Consider the following 17,650-nt stretch of genomic DNA (forward strand, 5'->3'; position numbering starts at 1 on the left):
ATTCATCAAGGGATTGCACTAGTTTGGAGGTTCTTCAAAGTTTGTCTCTTAAAACCCTATTTCTCCAAGTTATGAACACGCATGCTTTAATCCTAAAATTAATGTAGTTAGAGTGCTTCGAATCCTGATTGTCGCACTATTATAGACTCTTACAAACATTTTTTTTTCTAAATTAAACATATACGTTTCAGATCTAAATTAAATAAAAAAAACATTTCGTATCTAAATTAAATACAGAAAATTGTTTTTAAATTTAAATTAGATATGAAACTACATTTAGAAATCTTTAGCTTATTTTATGACAAGTCATTCCACCAAATGCTAATGGACAATGGTTCTATTTTTTAAAAAAAAATTATTGAATTATGCATTTCTTTTTAATACTACATTGTGCATAATCCAACGCACAATCTATCAAAAGTAAGTAGTAATATACTTTTAGCTAAAATATATAAAATACTCATGGATTGTATTTTGTTTAAAAATACTTCTAAATTTTTAAAATTTTAATAATATCCTTAATTTTTCAATAAAAAATTAAAAAATATTGACTTTATTTTAAAAATATCCTTGAACTTTAAAACGTTTCAATAACATCTTTAGACTTTAAGAAAATGTTCAAAAATACTACTAACAAACAAAAACTATTAATAAGTTAGTAACTTGTTTAAAAAAATACCTTTAAACCTTTAAATAGTTGTATTAGTACCTTATTTTTCATTAAAAAAATGTCCTTACTATTGTTGGCTCGTACGGATATTCTCAACTAAGATCAAAAATTAAAATTTTTTTAATCTTATGTTACAGTCAATTTATATTCAAATTGAGCAAATAAATAATACTAGAACCGGCAAGCTAAGGGCAATTATTGAAGTTATTAAATTGCGGGGCAACCCTCAAAAATAAATTCTCGATATATTTAGGCGCAGGCCTAAATCCAAATGGTGGCTCGCCACTTCGGAAGGCTCAGAAGTCAATATGTTAAACTTTGATGGTCAGAGCTCACAGGATTCATTCAAACATGGAGATTGACGCTTTTGGAGTGTGTGAGAGGCTGAGCTGAGCCTCTCTTCGTTTACCTAAACGAACGCGCTCTCATGCGCGTACGATTCTCATCATCATCTTTTCCTCTTAAGCCTTTGCTTACTATATTGCGGACCCCGCCGCTGGCCCCAATTCGACTTTGTCGCATTTCCCATGTGACTCAACTTTTCCAGTGTTTTTCAGTCCTCACTCCAACCCCAAGTCTTCGATTCGCTCTCAATTCGCGAATTCAATTAACCCCTTTTCTTTCTCAGCTCACAGAAGGCTCCACTTGCTTGGTTTTTCTGCATCAGACGCCTTTGGATTAGGTGATTGTTGTTAGGTGATCTCTATGTTATGTTCTTGCTTTGTGAAGGTTTTTGTTCTTTTTTCCCTTTTCTGGATTTTGGGTTTGCTTCCCTTTTGAATTGGGGTGGATTGATGAGTTTAGATTTATTTGGAGCATTTCATGCATGGTTTTGTTTCTCTTGCATGAAAATAATTGCAATGCATTTCTCTTTTTGAGCTGGGGATTTGAGATTCTTGTATATTCTGATGTTTGACATTTCGTTTGGAATTCATCGTTCTTGTTGTTTTTTACTGATCTGGTTCTATTGTTCGGGTTTAGTTGTCAGTACTGGTTTTTCTTTTCCTCCTTTCATGTTGGAAGTGTGGATTGAGCTCTGGATATTTTAACAGTGGCATTTTCTAGATCTCTTTCTTAAATTTTGTATCGTGGGATTTAGGATGGCTTTCATGGGGTTAGGGGTTTGTTGCTGTGCTAAAAGCTCATTAAAGATTTTTTTTTTTTTTTTAAAACCTTATGGTAAGTATAATTTGAAGGTGTGTTTTGTTTATTTATCATGGTTAAAAGCTCATTTGATTGAGCGATATGAGCCAGCAGTTAAAAATTGCTGTATCTCTGTGTCTCCCTCTCTGCTGGACAATTTCATCCTATAATCTCTGTTAGCATCAAATCTATTGTGTCATCTACTGTCTTTGATTCTATAGATTCAAATGTTACTGTAAAATTATATATAAATATGAATGTAACTTAAGATTTTTTTTCTCTAGGTGCTCTTCATTAAGTTTATGGAAAGTTCGACAGATGATTCTGACATAGACTCCGATATGAGTGAATCGGAATTGGGTGAGCGGGAAAGCAAGTCATATGATGAACTGAAAAATGGAAAACGCATTGTGAAACTCTCGCATGAGACATTTACTTGCCCCTACTGTACAAAAAAAAGAAAGAGGGATTTCTTATACAAGGATCTCCTGCAGCATGCTTCTGGGGTAGGAAACAGTCCTTCAAATAAACGGAGTACCAAAGAGAAAGCTAATCATTTAGCTCTATTGAAATATTTGGAAAAAGATCTAGCTGATGCTGTTGGTCCATCAAAACTCACTAGCAATAATGATCCTGTTATGGATTGTAATCATGATGAAAAGTTTGTGTGGCCTTGGAGAGGAATTGTGGTAAATATTCCAACTAAGCGTACAGATGATGGGCGATTTGTGGGAGGAAGTGGATCAAAGTTTAGGGATGAGTTGAAGGAAAGAGGATTTAATCCCACAAGGGTTACTCCTTTGTGGAATTACCGGGGCCACTCAGGTTGTGCTATTGTGGAATTTAATAAAGATTGGCCTGGTTTGCATAATGCTATTTCTTTTGAGAGGGCTTATGAGGCAGATCGTCATGGGAAAAAGGATTGGCTGGCTAATGGTACTACTGCTGAGAAACTAGGAATTTATGCTTGGGTTGCTCGGGCTGATGATTACAACTCAAATAATATAATTGGGGAACATTTACGTAAGATTGGAGATCTTAAGACCATATCTGAAGTTATTCAGGAGGAAGCACGGAAGCAAGATAGACTTGTGTCCAATCTTACAAGTATCATTGAGCTCAAGAACAAACACTTGATAGAGATGGAGAAAAGATGTAGTGAAACCGCCACCACCCTTAACAATTTAATGGGGGAGAGAGAGAAATTACTTCAAGCTTATAACGAAGGTTTCTTATATAGAGCTTTAAAATAATCTTTCCTGCATTTTAAGACCAGGCAATTTGTTCCATGTTATCATATATTACTTTTTCTTTCATGGATATTCCAAGTTGTATCATTGAATTTATGTAATGTTTCTCACGTGTACAGAGATAAAAAAGATTCAACTGGGTGCCAGGGATCACCTTAAGAAGATCTTCAGCGATCATGAAAAACTAAAGTTGCAACTCGAATCTCAGAAAAAAGAGTTCGAGTTAAGAGGAAGAGAACTGGAGATGCGTGAAGCACAAAATGAAAATGAGAGCAAGTATCTGGCTGAAGAAATTGAAAAGGTACACTTTTTTTTTTCTTTCTTAAAAGAAATCGTAGGAAATAATTTATGCATTGAATAGTGTTGCAATAACAAAAAGAGACAGTATATTTTTTAAAGGTCGATTCTTCCTACTATTCTTGTGTTCATGATTTGCAGAGACGAAGGGAAAAATGAGTATCATCTTTCACTAGTCTTTGCCTGTAGTTATGACAATTGCAGATGTGAAAGCTTGAGATAGTCATTAATCTGACTGTCAGACATGTTTTAGGAGTTACTGTAGATGAGCAATCATTTCACTTTGCCTGAACTTTGGTTTTCAAATAAATTAATACCTGACACCTCTGTTTTTTTTTTTTTTAAAGTTGTTTATTCATTTATTTTTTTAAGCATAGTTTTCAATCGCATTACAGCTGAACAATGTTGTAGGCAAGATTTTTGTTGCACCCCATGGTCTTCACATTTCGAAATGTGCTTGCACGACTGCATCTATCAGTTAGCAAATCAATGAAATGTGGCTTTAGAATTGCTTCTCACTTCTACCTTCACTACCTAGTGCACAAGTTTGCTAATTCTTTTTACCACATAAATTCAAGCATCTTATACCCATCCCTTTTGCTGCACGCTTACACTTACAAGTTACAACTCCCAAACTCAGAAATCAAACACGGACAGCGTAAACTTAGGTTTATGTAACTTTGTCTCTACAGAATCCAAAATCAGACTACACACCTCAGAGTTATTTGTGTGTGTGTATTTGAAATTTCAGAAATTTTCGTGAATTTATGATATTATGATTTTTTTTTTACCAAAAATGAACATAATAAATATTTCAGGTATTTATCCTCTTTTCTTTTACTTCATTATTACATGAACTCATTAAACTTATTACTCTTTTAATTGTTCAATTCTTTGTGTTCTTCAATTTATTAATTTGTTAATTTATTCTTTTATGTCAACCAATTAACTTTGTTTGGCTTCTTCAACTCTATCACTAGCTCCAACCCTGCACATCTATACACAGAAAGAAGGCACATAATTGTGCAGTTTGCCTTGAACATATGAACTTGTTAGAGTGACCAACATGGTGGTTTTATGTTGTGCTGATGCCTGAAGAAATGTTCTAGGGATGCTCCATGTCGTTCAGAAACTTATTGATTAGTATTTTCTGATTCATTGCTTTCTGTAATGGCTGAGCTAACTTCCAGTCGGGTACATATAAATGCTGCAGTGTATGACTTAATGAGTGTGTGATGTGGTATCGTGTTTTTGTTTTCTGTGTCTGCTATGTTTTTGTTATTGTTTTTGTTTTTGTTTTGTTTTTGTTTTTTTTGTTTTTTTTGTGGGGGGAAGGGGGGGAGGGGGGATGGTATTCTTTTCTAGAGAAATCAATCAACGAGGTTTTTTAATTTAATTTATTTTATTATTTTTTGTGAAATATATGTCTCCAACTTGGGGCATGGAGAGGTTTTTTACCATTGGACTTGTATTCTTTTTTCTTTTCAGTATGAGGTGAGAAATAGTTCTCTTCAATTGGCTGAACTAGAGCAGCAGAAGGCTGATGAAGATTTTATGAAGCTGGCAGATGATCAGAAGGTTTGTGGCGGGTGTGCTCTATTAATCATCAGAATATTTCATTATCAAAAATTAGAAAACAGGGAATACTTATTTGTGATTTCTAATGATTCAGAAACAAAAGGAGGACCTTCATGAGAGAATTATCCGACTGGAAAAACAACTGGATGCCAAGCAAGCACTAGAATTGGAAATTGAGCGTCTACGTGGGACGTTGAATGTTATGAAGCACATGGAAGATGATGAGGATGTGGAAGTCCTCCAGAAGGCAGAGGCAATACTAAAAGATTTGAGTGAAAAGGAAGGAGAACTTGAAGAGCTTGATGACCTTAACCAAGCATTGATAGTAAAGCAGCGCAAGAGTAATGACGAGCTCCAAGAAGCTCGTAAAGAGATAATTAATGTAAGATTCTTTTCTTACTGCAAAGTTGTAAGTCGTGTACAGGATAAAAATATACCACAGTTCTTTGTGAACTATTTGTAAAAAGTGTTGAGTCTGGAGGCAGCATGTCTGGAGGCTGTGTTTATCGTCCCATAATGGTCTGATATACTTCAATATGAATTTAAAGTCTTGGTTACGAGGGAGGTCGCGTGCAACTTGATTCATTTTGTGTGTCAATGCATCTGTTGGAGTCGATATATTTTGTCAACTAAAATTAGTATGAGTTTTATATTCATGTAGCTGAATGGATATATTTTTTCCCGTTTGTAAAATAAAATTTTCTTCTAGTTAAAAATTTTGAACTCCTAATACAGTTTAATTCTCTTGTTTCTTAGGCTTTTAAAGATTTGCCTGGTCGTTCACACTTGCGTGTTAAGAGAATGGGCGAATTAGATACAAAACCATTTCATGAAGCAATGAAGAAAATATATAACGAGGATGAAGCAGATGAGAGAGCTTCAGAGCTGTGCTCATTGTGGGCAGAATATCTCAAGGATCCAGACTGGCATCCTTTCAAAGTAATTAAGGTAGAAGGAAAAGATACTGCTGACGGAAAAGATAAGGTGATTCTTTTGCCATCTCCTTTCATCAGTTTAGTTCATTGCAACTAAGAAATGTAGGCATATTTTTGTGGGCCCTAATGTGGCATGTCTATTTAGAATCCAATGAGTTTAAATACTGTTAGATATGTCATACCTAGGCATCCTGGATTTTCCTTTCTTACATACTAGGGATATTTCATGCGAATATTGCATTTTCATTAATTAGATAATCCACAATCTCCCAGTGGCCCAAAAAAAAAAAAGGAAGAAGGAGACGAAGAACTCGTTAAGTATGTCTCCATTTGATGTAGAAATAGAAATGTAATTGCATGCAGAAACTATTTTATGTTCCTTGTTATCATTTTTTAACCAAGAAAATATGTATAATAATTTCTTGTCCTCTTACTAACTGATTTCTGGTTTCTGGTTCTCTGAATGTTAGTTTTTAAACAAATGAAATTTCCGTTGAAAATTAAGTTGTGAGAAATGAAACATTAAGTTATATCATATGTATTTGTCTAAAAAATCCATCTTCAGTTTAAAGCCAAAATGATAAAAATAGCTTGAATAATTTTGTAAGTATCAGCTTGGTCTAATTCTTAGATTCAGAATTTGGGTCCGTTCTTGTAGCTAGTGTTGGCTTGGGGCTCTTTTTGGTGGATTTATTTTTTGTATGCTCTTGTACATTCCTTCATTTTTTAATTAAAAATAATAAATAAATAGTACTCAATGCAATGTAATCTTGGCATATCATTACCTCTGCGTGTTAAAGGGAAAAGTTTCTAGTACAACTGCAATGCCTCCTCCCACCATTAAAAATATTAAGCCACATGATTAGTCGGTATATTATTTTATTATGTAGGCTCCAAATTTTACTTAAAGATTGCTGATAGGGTTGATATCAAACTAGTATGGTATAATGTCGGTAGGCCCCAAACTTTTCTTAGATATTGCTGATAGGTTGAAACCCTGTTCATAGTACAGGAGATTTTCTCACACTTTTTGGGGACAGGATAATTTGTATAATGTTATTATTCCAGTCATCTATCTTAGTGGCACACTGGAGCCGCAGATTCAATGTTTTAAAATTTTATTCTTGAATTTGTATTTTGATTTTTGGCTCACTGGGATGATTCAATGCTTGCGTAGAAGAAAATCAGGGATTATGTTTAACTATTAGTCATTATGCTGTTTTAGGAAATTGAAGTTTTGGATGATGAAGATGAGAAACTGAAAGGTCTGAAAAAGGATTATGGTGAGGAAGTATGCAAGGCTGTGACATCAGCTTTAATGGAGATAAACGAATACAATCCCAGTGGCCGGTATATCACTTCGGAGCTATGGAACTACCAAGAGGAAAGGAAAGCAACGTTGCGAGAGGGAGTAAGATTTTTACTGGACAAGCTGAATAGAAGCAACTAGAAACGGGGAACACACCCTGAAGGTTGGTATTCAATGTTGTGGTTGATATAATTTACCGTCTTTTTGACTGGAAATAAGAATAAAATTGCAGATTAGAAGCTTTAGCACTTTGTCATAATGCTAATACCGCTCAATGGATTTTGTGTGTGAATGCCTGAATAAATTAAATAGATTAAGGAGATGACATGGGGTTCCATCTCAAAATCAATTGGCTGTGAGAAGAGTATCTTATCTATCTTATAAAGAGTTTGAGATCCCTTGATTTTTCCAACGTGAGATCTTCAACATGCTCTCTCAAGATGGTGCCTCTTTTGGGATCACCATTCTTGATTAGATTCCAATTTCCTTTTATTGGATCGAAATATCCATTTGGATTTTATGGATTCTGATACCATATTACATAACATGGAGTTTAAAACCAATTGACTATGAAGAAGTAGTCCATCTATTTTATAAATAATGTGAGGTCCCTTTTTTCTAATGTAGGTTCCTCAATAAATATCATGAAAATGTTCAAAGTAGAACTTGTGATGACAGTCTGAATCCTTTTCAAAGCATAGCTACTCCTACATTAGTCTTCTTGAAGTAATTTGCTTGGCTGCTGTTTTGCATTATTTTGTCAGTAACATTAGATTTATTGAACTGCTGCAGCAGCCACGCCGATTAAACCAACATCATTGCCATGAATAAAACGCAATGCATTCTATTGGGTTAGAATACTCGTATGGAGTTATCGGATTTTCTTTAAAGAAAATTCAAACACGAGCATGGAGATGAAGTTCTCTTCTTTGCAATTATAAGACGTCTAACCAGGAGATGGAATATGAGCCAAATAAGTTAAGTCAGTGTATGTTTTCAAGTCATTCCTTTCCTGTGTATCAATTATTTCCAGATTATAGAGATTTCCATAATGCAGACCTGCTTATCGATTATCATTTACCGATCTTACTATTTAATTTGTTTGGAAAAACCTATAAAACTACGTTGTCCTTGATCTGAGGGGCAACCGCTGTAACCTACATGTAATGTCCAGTCTAGAGACTGAGTGATTATTTCTATCTTATTCATGTTTCAATAATGTAAGGGCTTCTGAGCAATTTTATGAATAGCTTGGATAGCCATTGTTGTTGAACTCAGTTTGCTTATGAGAATGACTTAGATCTTCTTCAAACTTTTGCAAATATAACTGTCTGAATAAAGCAAGACTCCATGATAATGGTTGGTGCATTTGTATGCTCCTTGTTCAGACCAAAATAAGGTTTCATACCTTGTCATATGTGGTTTGAGACCCATTTGGTTTATGCTTTGGAGATAATTTTTCCTTTAGACGATTATTGAGAAAATGAAGGTAAAAAATGTATTTCTAGTCTTTGTAATTTAGTTCTTTGTAACCTTTTTGGTCTCTATTTCATTTTTAACCATTTAGTTCTTGTAACTGTTGAAGTGTTCATAAAATTAAAAGATGAACAAAAGGAAAACTCCATTCATTGATGAGAACTGGATTTTGATTTCATTTTAATATTTCAACTTCCATAATAATTCTTTTTCTCCTTATCTTTCAAATACCTATTATAGTTCCTAAATTGTTCATATATTAAATACTTGAAGTTTAGAGAAAGTTATTCAAGCTACTTCAAAATATTTTGATTGATGGAATCAGTCTTAAACTTTTTAGTGTGAGAATGATCCTTGAACTTATGATATTGTAAAAATCTAACCCCTCGAACTTTTAATCACAAAATTAGGCTCTTAAAACTTGTGAGATTGCAAGAACTGCACCTCCAACTTTTTTATCTAAAAAATGGATCCGTAGACCATAATTGTTGCTTGTTCACCTCAACAATTTGGTCCAAAGTACTAATGTTTACAATTAAAAGTTGTAATTCTTACAATCAAGTTATGGAATGTTTACAGTTAAAAGTTTGAGGTGCAAAATTTACAATTTGAATAAATAATATAAATTTGAAAGTTCAAGTAAAATTTATAAAAACAATAAGGGCTAGTTTGTCTAGTTTACCCTTAAAATAGACCAAAATATAAAAATAAAAAAATAAAAAATAAATCTCAAGGTCACTAAAAATACAATATGAAAATGAAAAGGTTATATGGTACAAAATATCAATAAACTTTGAATTACATTTCTAACTCCGGAAAATTGCCAAAAATAGGTTATATTGCCAAAAAAATTGCCAAATATGTCCCTAGATTTCAAAAAGTTTTATTTCTACCCTTAATTTTAAAATGTTCTTTTAAAAAAAACTTTTGAAGAATTATTTCGATTAAATAAGATGGAGATTGATATGATAGTTAATGTAGAAAAATTTAGTAACTAGTGCTTACGCATATGATTTATAATAATTTTAATCTTCTACATAATTATGCCAAAACATACATAGACAACGACAATTGGCATATACTCCTATAACTCCTCTAAAAAACTGGAGGTTCAAATCCTCATACCTCACTTATACTCAAGAAATGAAAAAAAAAAAAAAAAATACTGAACATGAAGCAGGTGAATTTGTCCATCCCGAAAGTAGTATAGTCCAACAAGCCAACAAAATTAATTGCAGAGCTTCACCAAAAGTTAACATTCAATAATTCCAATTAGAGTTGGGAGTTAAGAAGAAGGTCTTATAATCCCAATTACAAAACAAAAGATGCAGAGAGTCAGAGACCAACATTCTTTCTTGCTCCTCAAGGAAGAACATGCTTTAATAATCCTGATTATCTATCTACACCAACTCATGTAAAATAATTGAAGAGTCCTAAATCCCAACCTCCGATATATAAAAATAAGAAGAAAAGGGAAAATCAGACTGTCTTTTGCCAAAATAGAGGAACAAAAAGAAAGCATTCAACACACAAACTGATTATGATTCACAGAAGCGACGACCGGGATAGAGGAACAAGCCCACCATAATCTCACCAGGCTTTAGTTTCATTCCCAGAAGGCACCACCATAATATGAAGAGCGTTTATCTTTTTTCGCTCTTTCGATCGGTTGGATCTTCTTGTAACGTTTTACGAGCCACAGCAAGCTGACTTTTGGGCGGCTTGACCATCCCCGGCTGCTGCGTCTGGCTTGTTTATTTTGATTGTTTGAGGCTGGATTACAAATAGATCTCAAGGTTTTACTTGGTGACAACAATTTCTTCATACAAGGCTAAAGAACATTCAAAGCAATCCAGGACCGAAAACAACATAGTAAATACCTCTGCCTTCGAATCAGTGTCTGCGAGCCTTTGCTTAATGTCCCTGGCAATTGAAAAGAAAACCTCCTCGACATTCAGGTTTGTCTTTGCACTCTGCATTAGTTAAATGCAAGAACTAAGCGTGCTTTTTCAAGCTCAAGGGCAATAAAGCGCAAAAAGAAAGAAAGAAAAAAGTGTAGGTTTTTTAATTAAAAAAATCCTAAACACAAGGAATTTTGGAAGAAAAACACTAATTATTATTATATTTTTCAAAATAATGAAAAAGTCCAAAAACCCAGGACTTTGGGACTTAGGCTTCACATAAGGCGTGTGCCTTATTTTGTGCCTCTCGCCTTGTGTGCACTTCGCCTTTACAAGGCAAGGTACCAGATCTGCGGCACTGAGTGCGCACCTGGCAGGGCTTTTAAAAACTTGAAGCATTTCTAACTTACAGTTTCAAAGAATTTGATTCCATATTCATCAGCAAGAGCTTGACCTTTAGAAGTAGGCACAGCCTGTGACAAAATTAAAAAAGATACAAGGTAAACAAAGGATAACATCAACTGTCAAATATTAAAACTAACTTCTACTTCGTTACATTGGAAGCCTGAGTATGAACTTTAAAGCGTTGCATTCAAAGTTCTTGAACCTGTAATTTTTTGGTGCCAAGCAATGAAAAGACAAAAATTGAGAGTAATCTTTGCAATAGAAATGCTTACCCTTTTACTTTCATCCATATCAGCCTTGTTTCCTACCAGTATCTTGTTCACATTATCAGATGCATGCTGTTCAATATTGCGGATCCAATTCCTAATGTCTGAATAAGAGAGCAATCTTCAAAGTTAGGGAATGTGATTGAACCCACAAACCCAAAAACATCCCCAAGATATCCAACCAAAATGAGTCGGCGAGCTTGACCTACCTTTCAGTTTAAACAATTTTTTTCTTAAAAAAGACTTTTTATTAAAACACTTTGATAAATAATTATTCCACCGAGCTCTGAATCGAATTAGAATACTTGTTTGTTTGATCATTTTCCTAAGAGTGAATTCAATCCCAAGTTTGTTTGGTCACTACATCTTAAGGTGATTCTACGAATACCAAATTACTAAAAGGGATTTGAAAGGGATCCCTTGTTAATCACTTTAGTATTACCTTTTCGGACCTTGAAGGTATTTCTTTTAAAATAATTAAAGCAATCAGATTTTACTAAAAGCGATTTTGTTACCGAACTTTGCAATTTTTTTAAGAAAATGTTTTTTGTCATAAAAATCATGAAGAAGCTATGCCAAACACTCTTGGTTTTGAAGTTGAACAATATGTCTCAATCAGATCAGTTTGCTACATAAATATAATTTTATAGTCGGTTGGTTGGTTCGGTTTTGGTAGATGGTCAGTTGTGGTTGGTTCAGCCCAATTTTGATCCATTTGGTGATTGGTGATTTTACATCAAAGAGTCATTTTCTTAAACTATAGGTTAATTTGACATCAAGGACAAAATAGCAACCCACTTATACCCCAGCTAAAAACAGTAGAACTTACACACCTTGACGAAAATTGATGCCTATAAAACTAATTTGACAAGTTAGAAAAATCTTGAATGAAACGGTTGGCAGAATGAATCACGAGCCCGTCAAGGTCAAAGATTTAATATTATAAAGTGTGGCAATTGCAAATCAATTCATCATAGATAGGCAATAAAATAACTCACTGTTGAAAGATGACTCGTCAGTGACATCATAGACCAACAAAATTCCCATGGCTCCTCGATAGTAAGCTACAGAATCATAAACAAAATTACACCGATTATTCAAACTATAATCATCAAAGTTACAGACACGCAAATCTTTTCACTTCAATATCATTGGAATAAAAATTAGTTTAAGGGAGTTGAACAAGGGAGTTACTTCACTTCCACATGACAAAAATTAGAAGCACTTCATAAAAAACGTTATTCCATCTCTCTCGTTTTCCTATTAAAAGGAATAATTAAAAGAAAAAATAAAGGAAAAAAAAAAAAAAAGAAGCACGTATTCTTAAATCGACTTTGATACTTATCAAGACACTTAAGAAACAAGAAACCACTATGTTAAAAAGAAAGAGAGAGAAAAAGAACGACCTAACAACAAAAGGACAAGGATAGATTCTTTTGATTACTAAATTGAAATGTTTAATGTCAAAATAAACATTGAAATAAGCTAGAATACCTAAATGAATCGAACTACTTTTAAAAATTTCTAGCTTTCACCTTCAAGAGTCCAAAACAGTTTCCAACGGGCTAAAATAGACGAGATTAAATGGTCACAGAAAATTTTGGAAGGACACCTCAATTACATTTAAGAAGGTCATCATCACCCCTGATCTCCTCTCTACATTGAAGTAATACAAAAGTTTGATCATACAATTAAATGCCCCTCTTTCAGAAAGGGAGCATCTGTCCTGGAACAATATCTAGGAGAAATCGTATTAAATATCAGATAGTACCTGTTGTGATTGTCCGGAAACGCTCCTGACCAGCTGTATCCCAGATTTGCAATTTGATTCTCTTCCCATCGAGCTCAATGGTTCGTATCTTAAAATCAATACTGCCACAAGATGCATATTATCTGGCTATTAAAGAGATGCTTCCAAACTACTTGTACTTAGAAAACTTATAGAATTTCTTGTGCAGATCGATTAATATCATACACATGATTACCAGTATATGAAAAAAAGTCATACCAGCTATCTGATAAACTGATTGTCCAAACCACCCTAGTAACTCATTTCAGTTAATAGTCCCAACTATGAGTCTATGACCATTACAAAACCTTTTGAATGTTTTGAATTGATTCAATACTTAAACGTTTCAACATGCAACCTTCAAGGGTACACAGGCTACAAACCCAATTGTGGTGATAAAACTGGTTGTGAAAGAACCATCAGAAAAACGCAGAAGCAGACAACTCTTTCCCACACCTGCAAAATAATCGAAATGAAGAAAGCTTACGTGGAGACTATTGGTATGCGAAATGGAAAGGCTCACAAATCTATCACAAAATTTGCATGAGATTCCCATAAATAAACTTACTATTCTTTAATGAAAGAACTTAAATCAACCAGAGGCAGAAAGACCAAACGTTACACCTACAACTTATCATACTAAGCATATGCGGAGCCACAAACAGCAACATCAGTCAATTAACAGGAAATTTCACCTCGATTCCAACAGACATTTAAGCATAAAACTCAATATTCAAAATAATCTTCTCGAACAGAAAAAGGTTATTTTTTCTCTATTGGCCGTCAAAAGATCACAACCCCTTTTTACCAGGTATACAACGTTGTTGCACACAAAAGCAAGGCGCATTCCACCAGAAGATGAAATGTAAAAGATAACAAGCCGAGAATGCCAAACTTGAGCCCAAAAAAGGGTCCCAACTAAATGGAGAGATCGACACGAATCGACCATTTTCGAATCAAAAGGCCCAAACCAAAGTCCAAACACAAACCGAAAACATACAACAAAATTACTCCCACTAAAACAAGGAACCTCGAAATCACATTGATGAAAACAAATCCCAAATCCCAAATCCCACGCCACACTACACATAACCCAGCCATCAGATCTCTTAAAGCACCTCCCATTTCCAATAAGCAAATCAAACACAAGAATTCAGAACTCAAAACAACAAAAAACCAAGGGTTGGGGAAATACCGCTATCGCCAATAAGCAAAAGCTTAATGAGGTAATCGTAATCAGCACGAGCCCTTGCCGGTGGTGCAGCCATCGGTTTCCAGTATCTTTGAACGAAATTTGATTTCCCTTCTGCGACCAAGAAGAAAAAGGGAGGGACACAAACAAACAATGACTCTATGAAATCAAACGATACCTCCGTCAAAAGATCAAACACAGAGAGAAGAAAAGAGAGAGATTACCTTAACGAAGCTTAGGAAGTCGTCGGCGACATCGAACGGAGAGAGGGAAGAGAGAGAGAGAGAGAAATGAAAACAGATACTATGATTTCGCGCGGAGATTGGCCGATTGGGACCGATCGACTGCGGTGAGACGCGTGTATACGAAAAGCGCTTTTTCTTTTAACGAAATGAGCTCACTGATTCTAATCTTACACTCGGCTACACTCGATTACTACTTTGTTAGTTTGTTTTCTAATTTATTTATTTATTTCCTTTTCATTAATTAACTGCCAAGAAGAAACAAACAAAATATGTGAATTTTTTTTTCCTTTTTAACCAATAAAATATGAGTACTTCCATCTCTTGATGATAAAAAATGAATTTACCCATAAGTTCTTTACAATCTTCCCTATGTGTGTTATTCTTTATCTCCTTCAAAAAATAATAACTTACAAAAATTACATAAAGTTGAAAGTTAAAATTTATGGGATTGTTTGGACGCTGAGTTAAGATAGAATGTCTAAAATTTATATATTTGTGGGATTCATATATCTGTGGATTTCATATGTCTGTGTTTGTGTAACATCCCGAATTTCAAAAAAAATTAAGTTAATTATCTAAAATCATTGAGTTTAAATTTCCCTTTCATTTGGAAAATTGAGGTTAAATTGAAATAATTGAAAAACTTTTATTGATTAAATTGAATTTAATTGATTAGATATTCAAACTGATTATCTTGAAAATATTAAATTTTGTTTCCCTTAGATTTTAGATTTTAGGGCCAACTTAAAAAAAATAATAAAGAGATAATTAATTTCATGTGGTTTAATTGATTTAAATATTTGGAAGGATTTAATTTGTATCAAATTGATGGATTTTATGCCTTTAATTTTGGTTTTTGAAGTCTAAATTAAGATAATTTGCAAAGTTAATTGATTTATAAATTTAATAGAATCTTTGGAGATTTTGGAGATATTGTGATAAAATAATTTATTTATCTTTTAAAAATTTGAAAAAAAAAAATAAAAGAGTTGAGATTTTTTTCAAAATTAAATGAGAGTGAAAAGAGGGGGAAAAAGCAATTCGTTTTTCAGTGACAACTTTTACAAAATTGTCGATTACTGAAGTTTGAACCGTTGGATCGTGCTCAATTTGGTCAGTCTGTTCAAGACATATGGCATTTCATTTTGAATGGTTGGATCGTTGTTTGAAGATATGGTTTGTTCGTAATTGCTGCTGAATAACATCTGTAAAACTAGAAATTCCCCTCCCCTTCCACTCTTGCAAACCCTCCTTATGCAAGACCCTCGCTACCAGCCGCTAGCCTAAACAATTTATGTTGTCCAACAGCAATACCCGCTTCCTATCTATAGTATCCACGAGCTGATGCGCCATCTACCGCCACTGCTCGATCTTTGCCGAAATCTTGAGAAAAAATTTGGGTAAGACTTATTTTCCTTAATTTGGGAGGTGAAATTCACCCATTTGATTTTGGGTTAAATTAGTAACCTCTCTCTTTGGTGTGAAACTTAGATTCAAGATTTGGAAGTTTTGAGCCATTAACCATCAAGCTAGAGACCATTTTGTTTTGCAGAAAATTGGTGAAGATCGGTAAGTTTTGTAAGTTGTTGTTGTTGGATGGTTATTCTTTTGGATTGAGAGTAATAGTGGAAAATTAAGTTATTGATTTTGGATTTAATTCTTGATTAAATTGGCTAATTGAATCAAGTTTTGGAATTTGTCTTGGACCAAGCCACAACTTTAGGTTGATTTAAGTGTGCTAAAGAAGTTCTAAGGAGATTTTACTTTGTGTTTTTTACCAAGTTGAGGTAAGTGATACTATTATCGGTGCCTTCATGCCAGGTGTCACGGTCATGCTTGTCCAGGGCCTGTTGCCCATGGCCGCATGCCCGATCTAACCCCCTTCTAGCATACTTTCATATCTTGTATTGTATTAGCTTAGTTAGCTTGCTTTCTTTACATTTTCATTATAAGTGACCACTCGCCCTTTTGCATATGCAAGGGTGCCAGTTGGCTTTTTGTTCAGAATGCACTATATGGGGATAGGACTAATCATCACTTTCCCATATTCGGAGTAGTACTCTATAAAGCTGTTGTTGTTGCTTAATTGCTTTCTAGCCTACTACAATCTTTCTTTCTTTATTCACACTCACAAAAACTGCTTACGAAAACCTTTTCTCCAAACTCGTTTTCTAAAACCGTTTTCCTTAAAATGGGGGTGGAGGTTGCGAGAGGCACTCGGTGTACCACCGGCAGTCCGTATTCGAGTTGGCTGGCTTGTTCGTGAGCGAAAACAAGTGTCGCACAATCGTTAAGAGAAGCTTCCGAAAGAGCGATTGTGACAGTTGGTATCAGAGCCAGGTTGGCTCACAGAGGGAAAGATCAGTGATCATGTCAGCGACGAAGAACCTGAACAAGTCCCATGTGGATAGGTTGGTAGAGATGGAAGAGCAAATTCTCTACCTGAGAGAGGTCCCGAATAATATCCGTTTCCTAGAGACTCGGCTACAAGAAGTTGCTGAGAAAGCCGATGGAATTGATGCGGTAGTGGGCCGCCTAGACGGATTGTCCGTCGGAGAATTGATGATAAGGGTAGAGACCCTCGAGACCAAAACAGCACGGTCCGGCAGCTTTGAACGTGGCGATAGCTCATCGGGCTCTGTTGCCCACATAGAGAAGCGTGTCGAAGAGTTGGACGACTCCCAAAAAGCAATACTTCAGATGGTAACCAATTTGTTTGAAGACTTTCGGTCGGCCCTTGACGTCGTCAGAGCCGAGATAGCGGATGTGAGCGCAAGGGTGAATCTCACCATCCGAGCGGTAGGGAACCAAGCCCCATCTGGGGGAGCAATGGCAGTAAGTAGAATAAAAATCCCAAAACCGGAACCCTTCTGTGGGGTGCGAGAAGCAAAAGCCCTGGAAAACTTTATCTTCGACCTTGAGCAATATTTCAAGGCGAACACAGTAACTGAAGAGTCGAAAGTCACACTAGCAACAATGCATCTGGCTGAAGATGCAAAACTATGGTGGAGATCACGATTCACAGACATACAGGAAGGACGATGCACTATTGATACTTGGGATAGATTGAAACAAGAACTTCGCTCGCAGTTCTTCCCTGAAAATGTCGAGATCTTGGCTCGACGAAAACTCCGAGAGCTGAAGCAAACAGGTAACATCAGGGACTACATAAAACAGTTTGCAGGACTCATGTT

The 17,650-nt window shown here is 34.9% G+C and overlaps 2 protein-coding genes across 7 annotated transcripts; one reads left to right on the forward strand and one right to left on the reverse strand.

Moving 5' to 3' along the window:
- The first annotated feature begins 859 nt into the window (after positions 1 to 859).
- Positions 860 to 8,494, forward strand: LOC120079776 (protein INVOLVED IN DE NOVO 2-like). 6 transcript variants are annotated; one of them, XM_090315431.1, is made up of 8 exons: positions 860 to 1,366; positions 2,098 to 3,040; positions 3,183 to 3,364; positions 4,849 to 4,938; positions 5,033 to 5,320; positions 5,695 to 5,922; positions 7,099 to 7,345; positions 7,975 to 8,494. In XM_090315431.1, exons 2-7 carry the CDS (start codon positions 2,116 to 2,118, stop codon positions 7,321 to 7,323), a joined length of 1,938 nt encoding a protein of 645 aa, XP_090171557.1. In that variant the 5' UTR covers positions 860 to 1,366; positions 2,098 to 2,115; the 3' UTR covers positions 7,324 to 7,345; positions 7,975 to 8,494. The 6 variants fall into 6 exon arrangements, with proteins under 6 accessions (XP_090171557.1, XP_090171556.1, XP_090171558.1 ...); XM_090315430.1 differs by having other exon boundaries at positions 865 to 1,352; XM_090315432.1 differs by having other exon boundaries at positions 865 to 1,352; positions 7,978 to 8,494.
- Positions 8,495 to 9,899: 1,405 nt separating this feature from the next.
- Positions 9,900 to 14,625, reverse strand: LOC120080469 (ras-related protein RABE1c-like). Its single transcript, XM_039035129.2, has 9 exons — positions 14,436 to 14,625; positions 14,215 to 14,325; positions 13,403 to 13,475; positions 13,002 to 13,102; positions 12,229 to 12,294; positions 11,237 to 11,334; positions 10,970 to 11,032; positions 10,539 to 10,631; positions 9,900 to 10,431 (listed from the first exon to the last, which is right to left on the reverse strand). The coding sequence occupies exons 2-9, from the start codon at positions 14,285 to 14,287 to the stop codon at positions 10,348 to 10,350; spliced, it is 651 nt and encodes a 216-aa protein (XP_038891057.1). The 5' UTR covers positions 14,288 to 14,325; positions 14,436 to 14,625; the 3' UTR covers positions 9,900 to 10,347.
- Positions 14,626 to 17,650: the final 3,025 nt, after the last annotated feature.

The sequence above is a fragment of the Benincasa hispida genome, chromosome 7, assembly GCF_027475165.1.
Source record: "Benincasa hispida cultivar pf3 chromosome 7, pf3_genome.v1.1, whole genome shotgun sequence".
Lineage (NCBI taxonomy): Eukaryota > Viridiplantae > Streptophyta > Magnoliopsida > Cucurbitales > Cucurbitaceae > Benincasa > Benincasa hispida.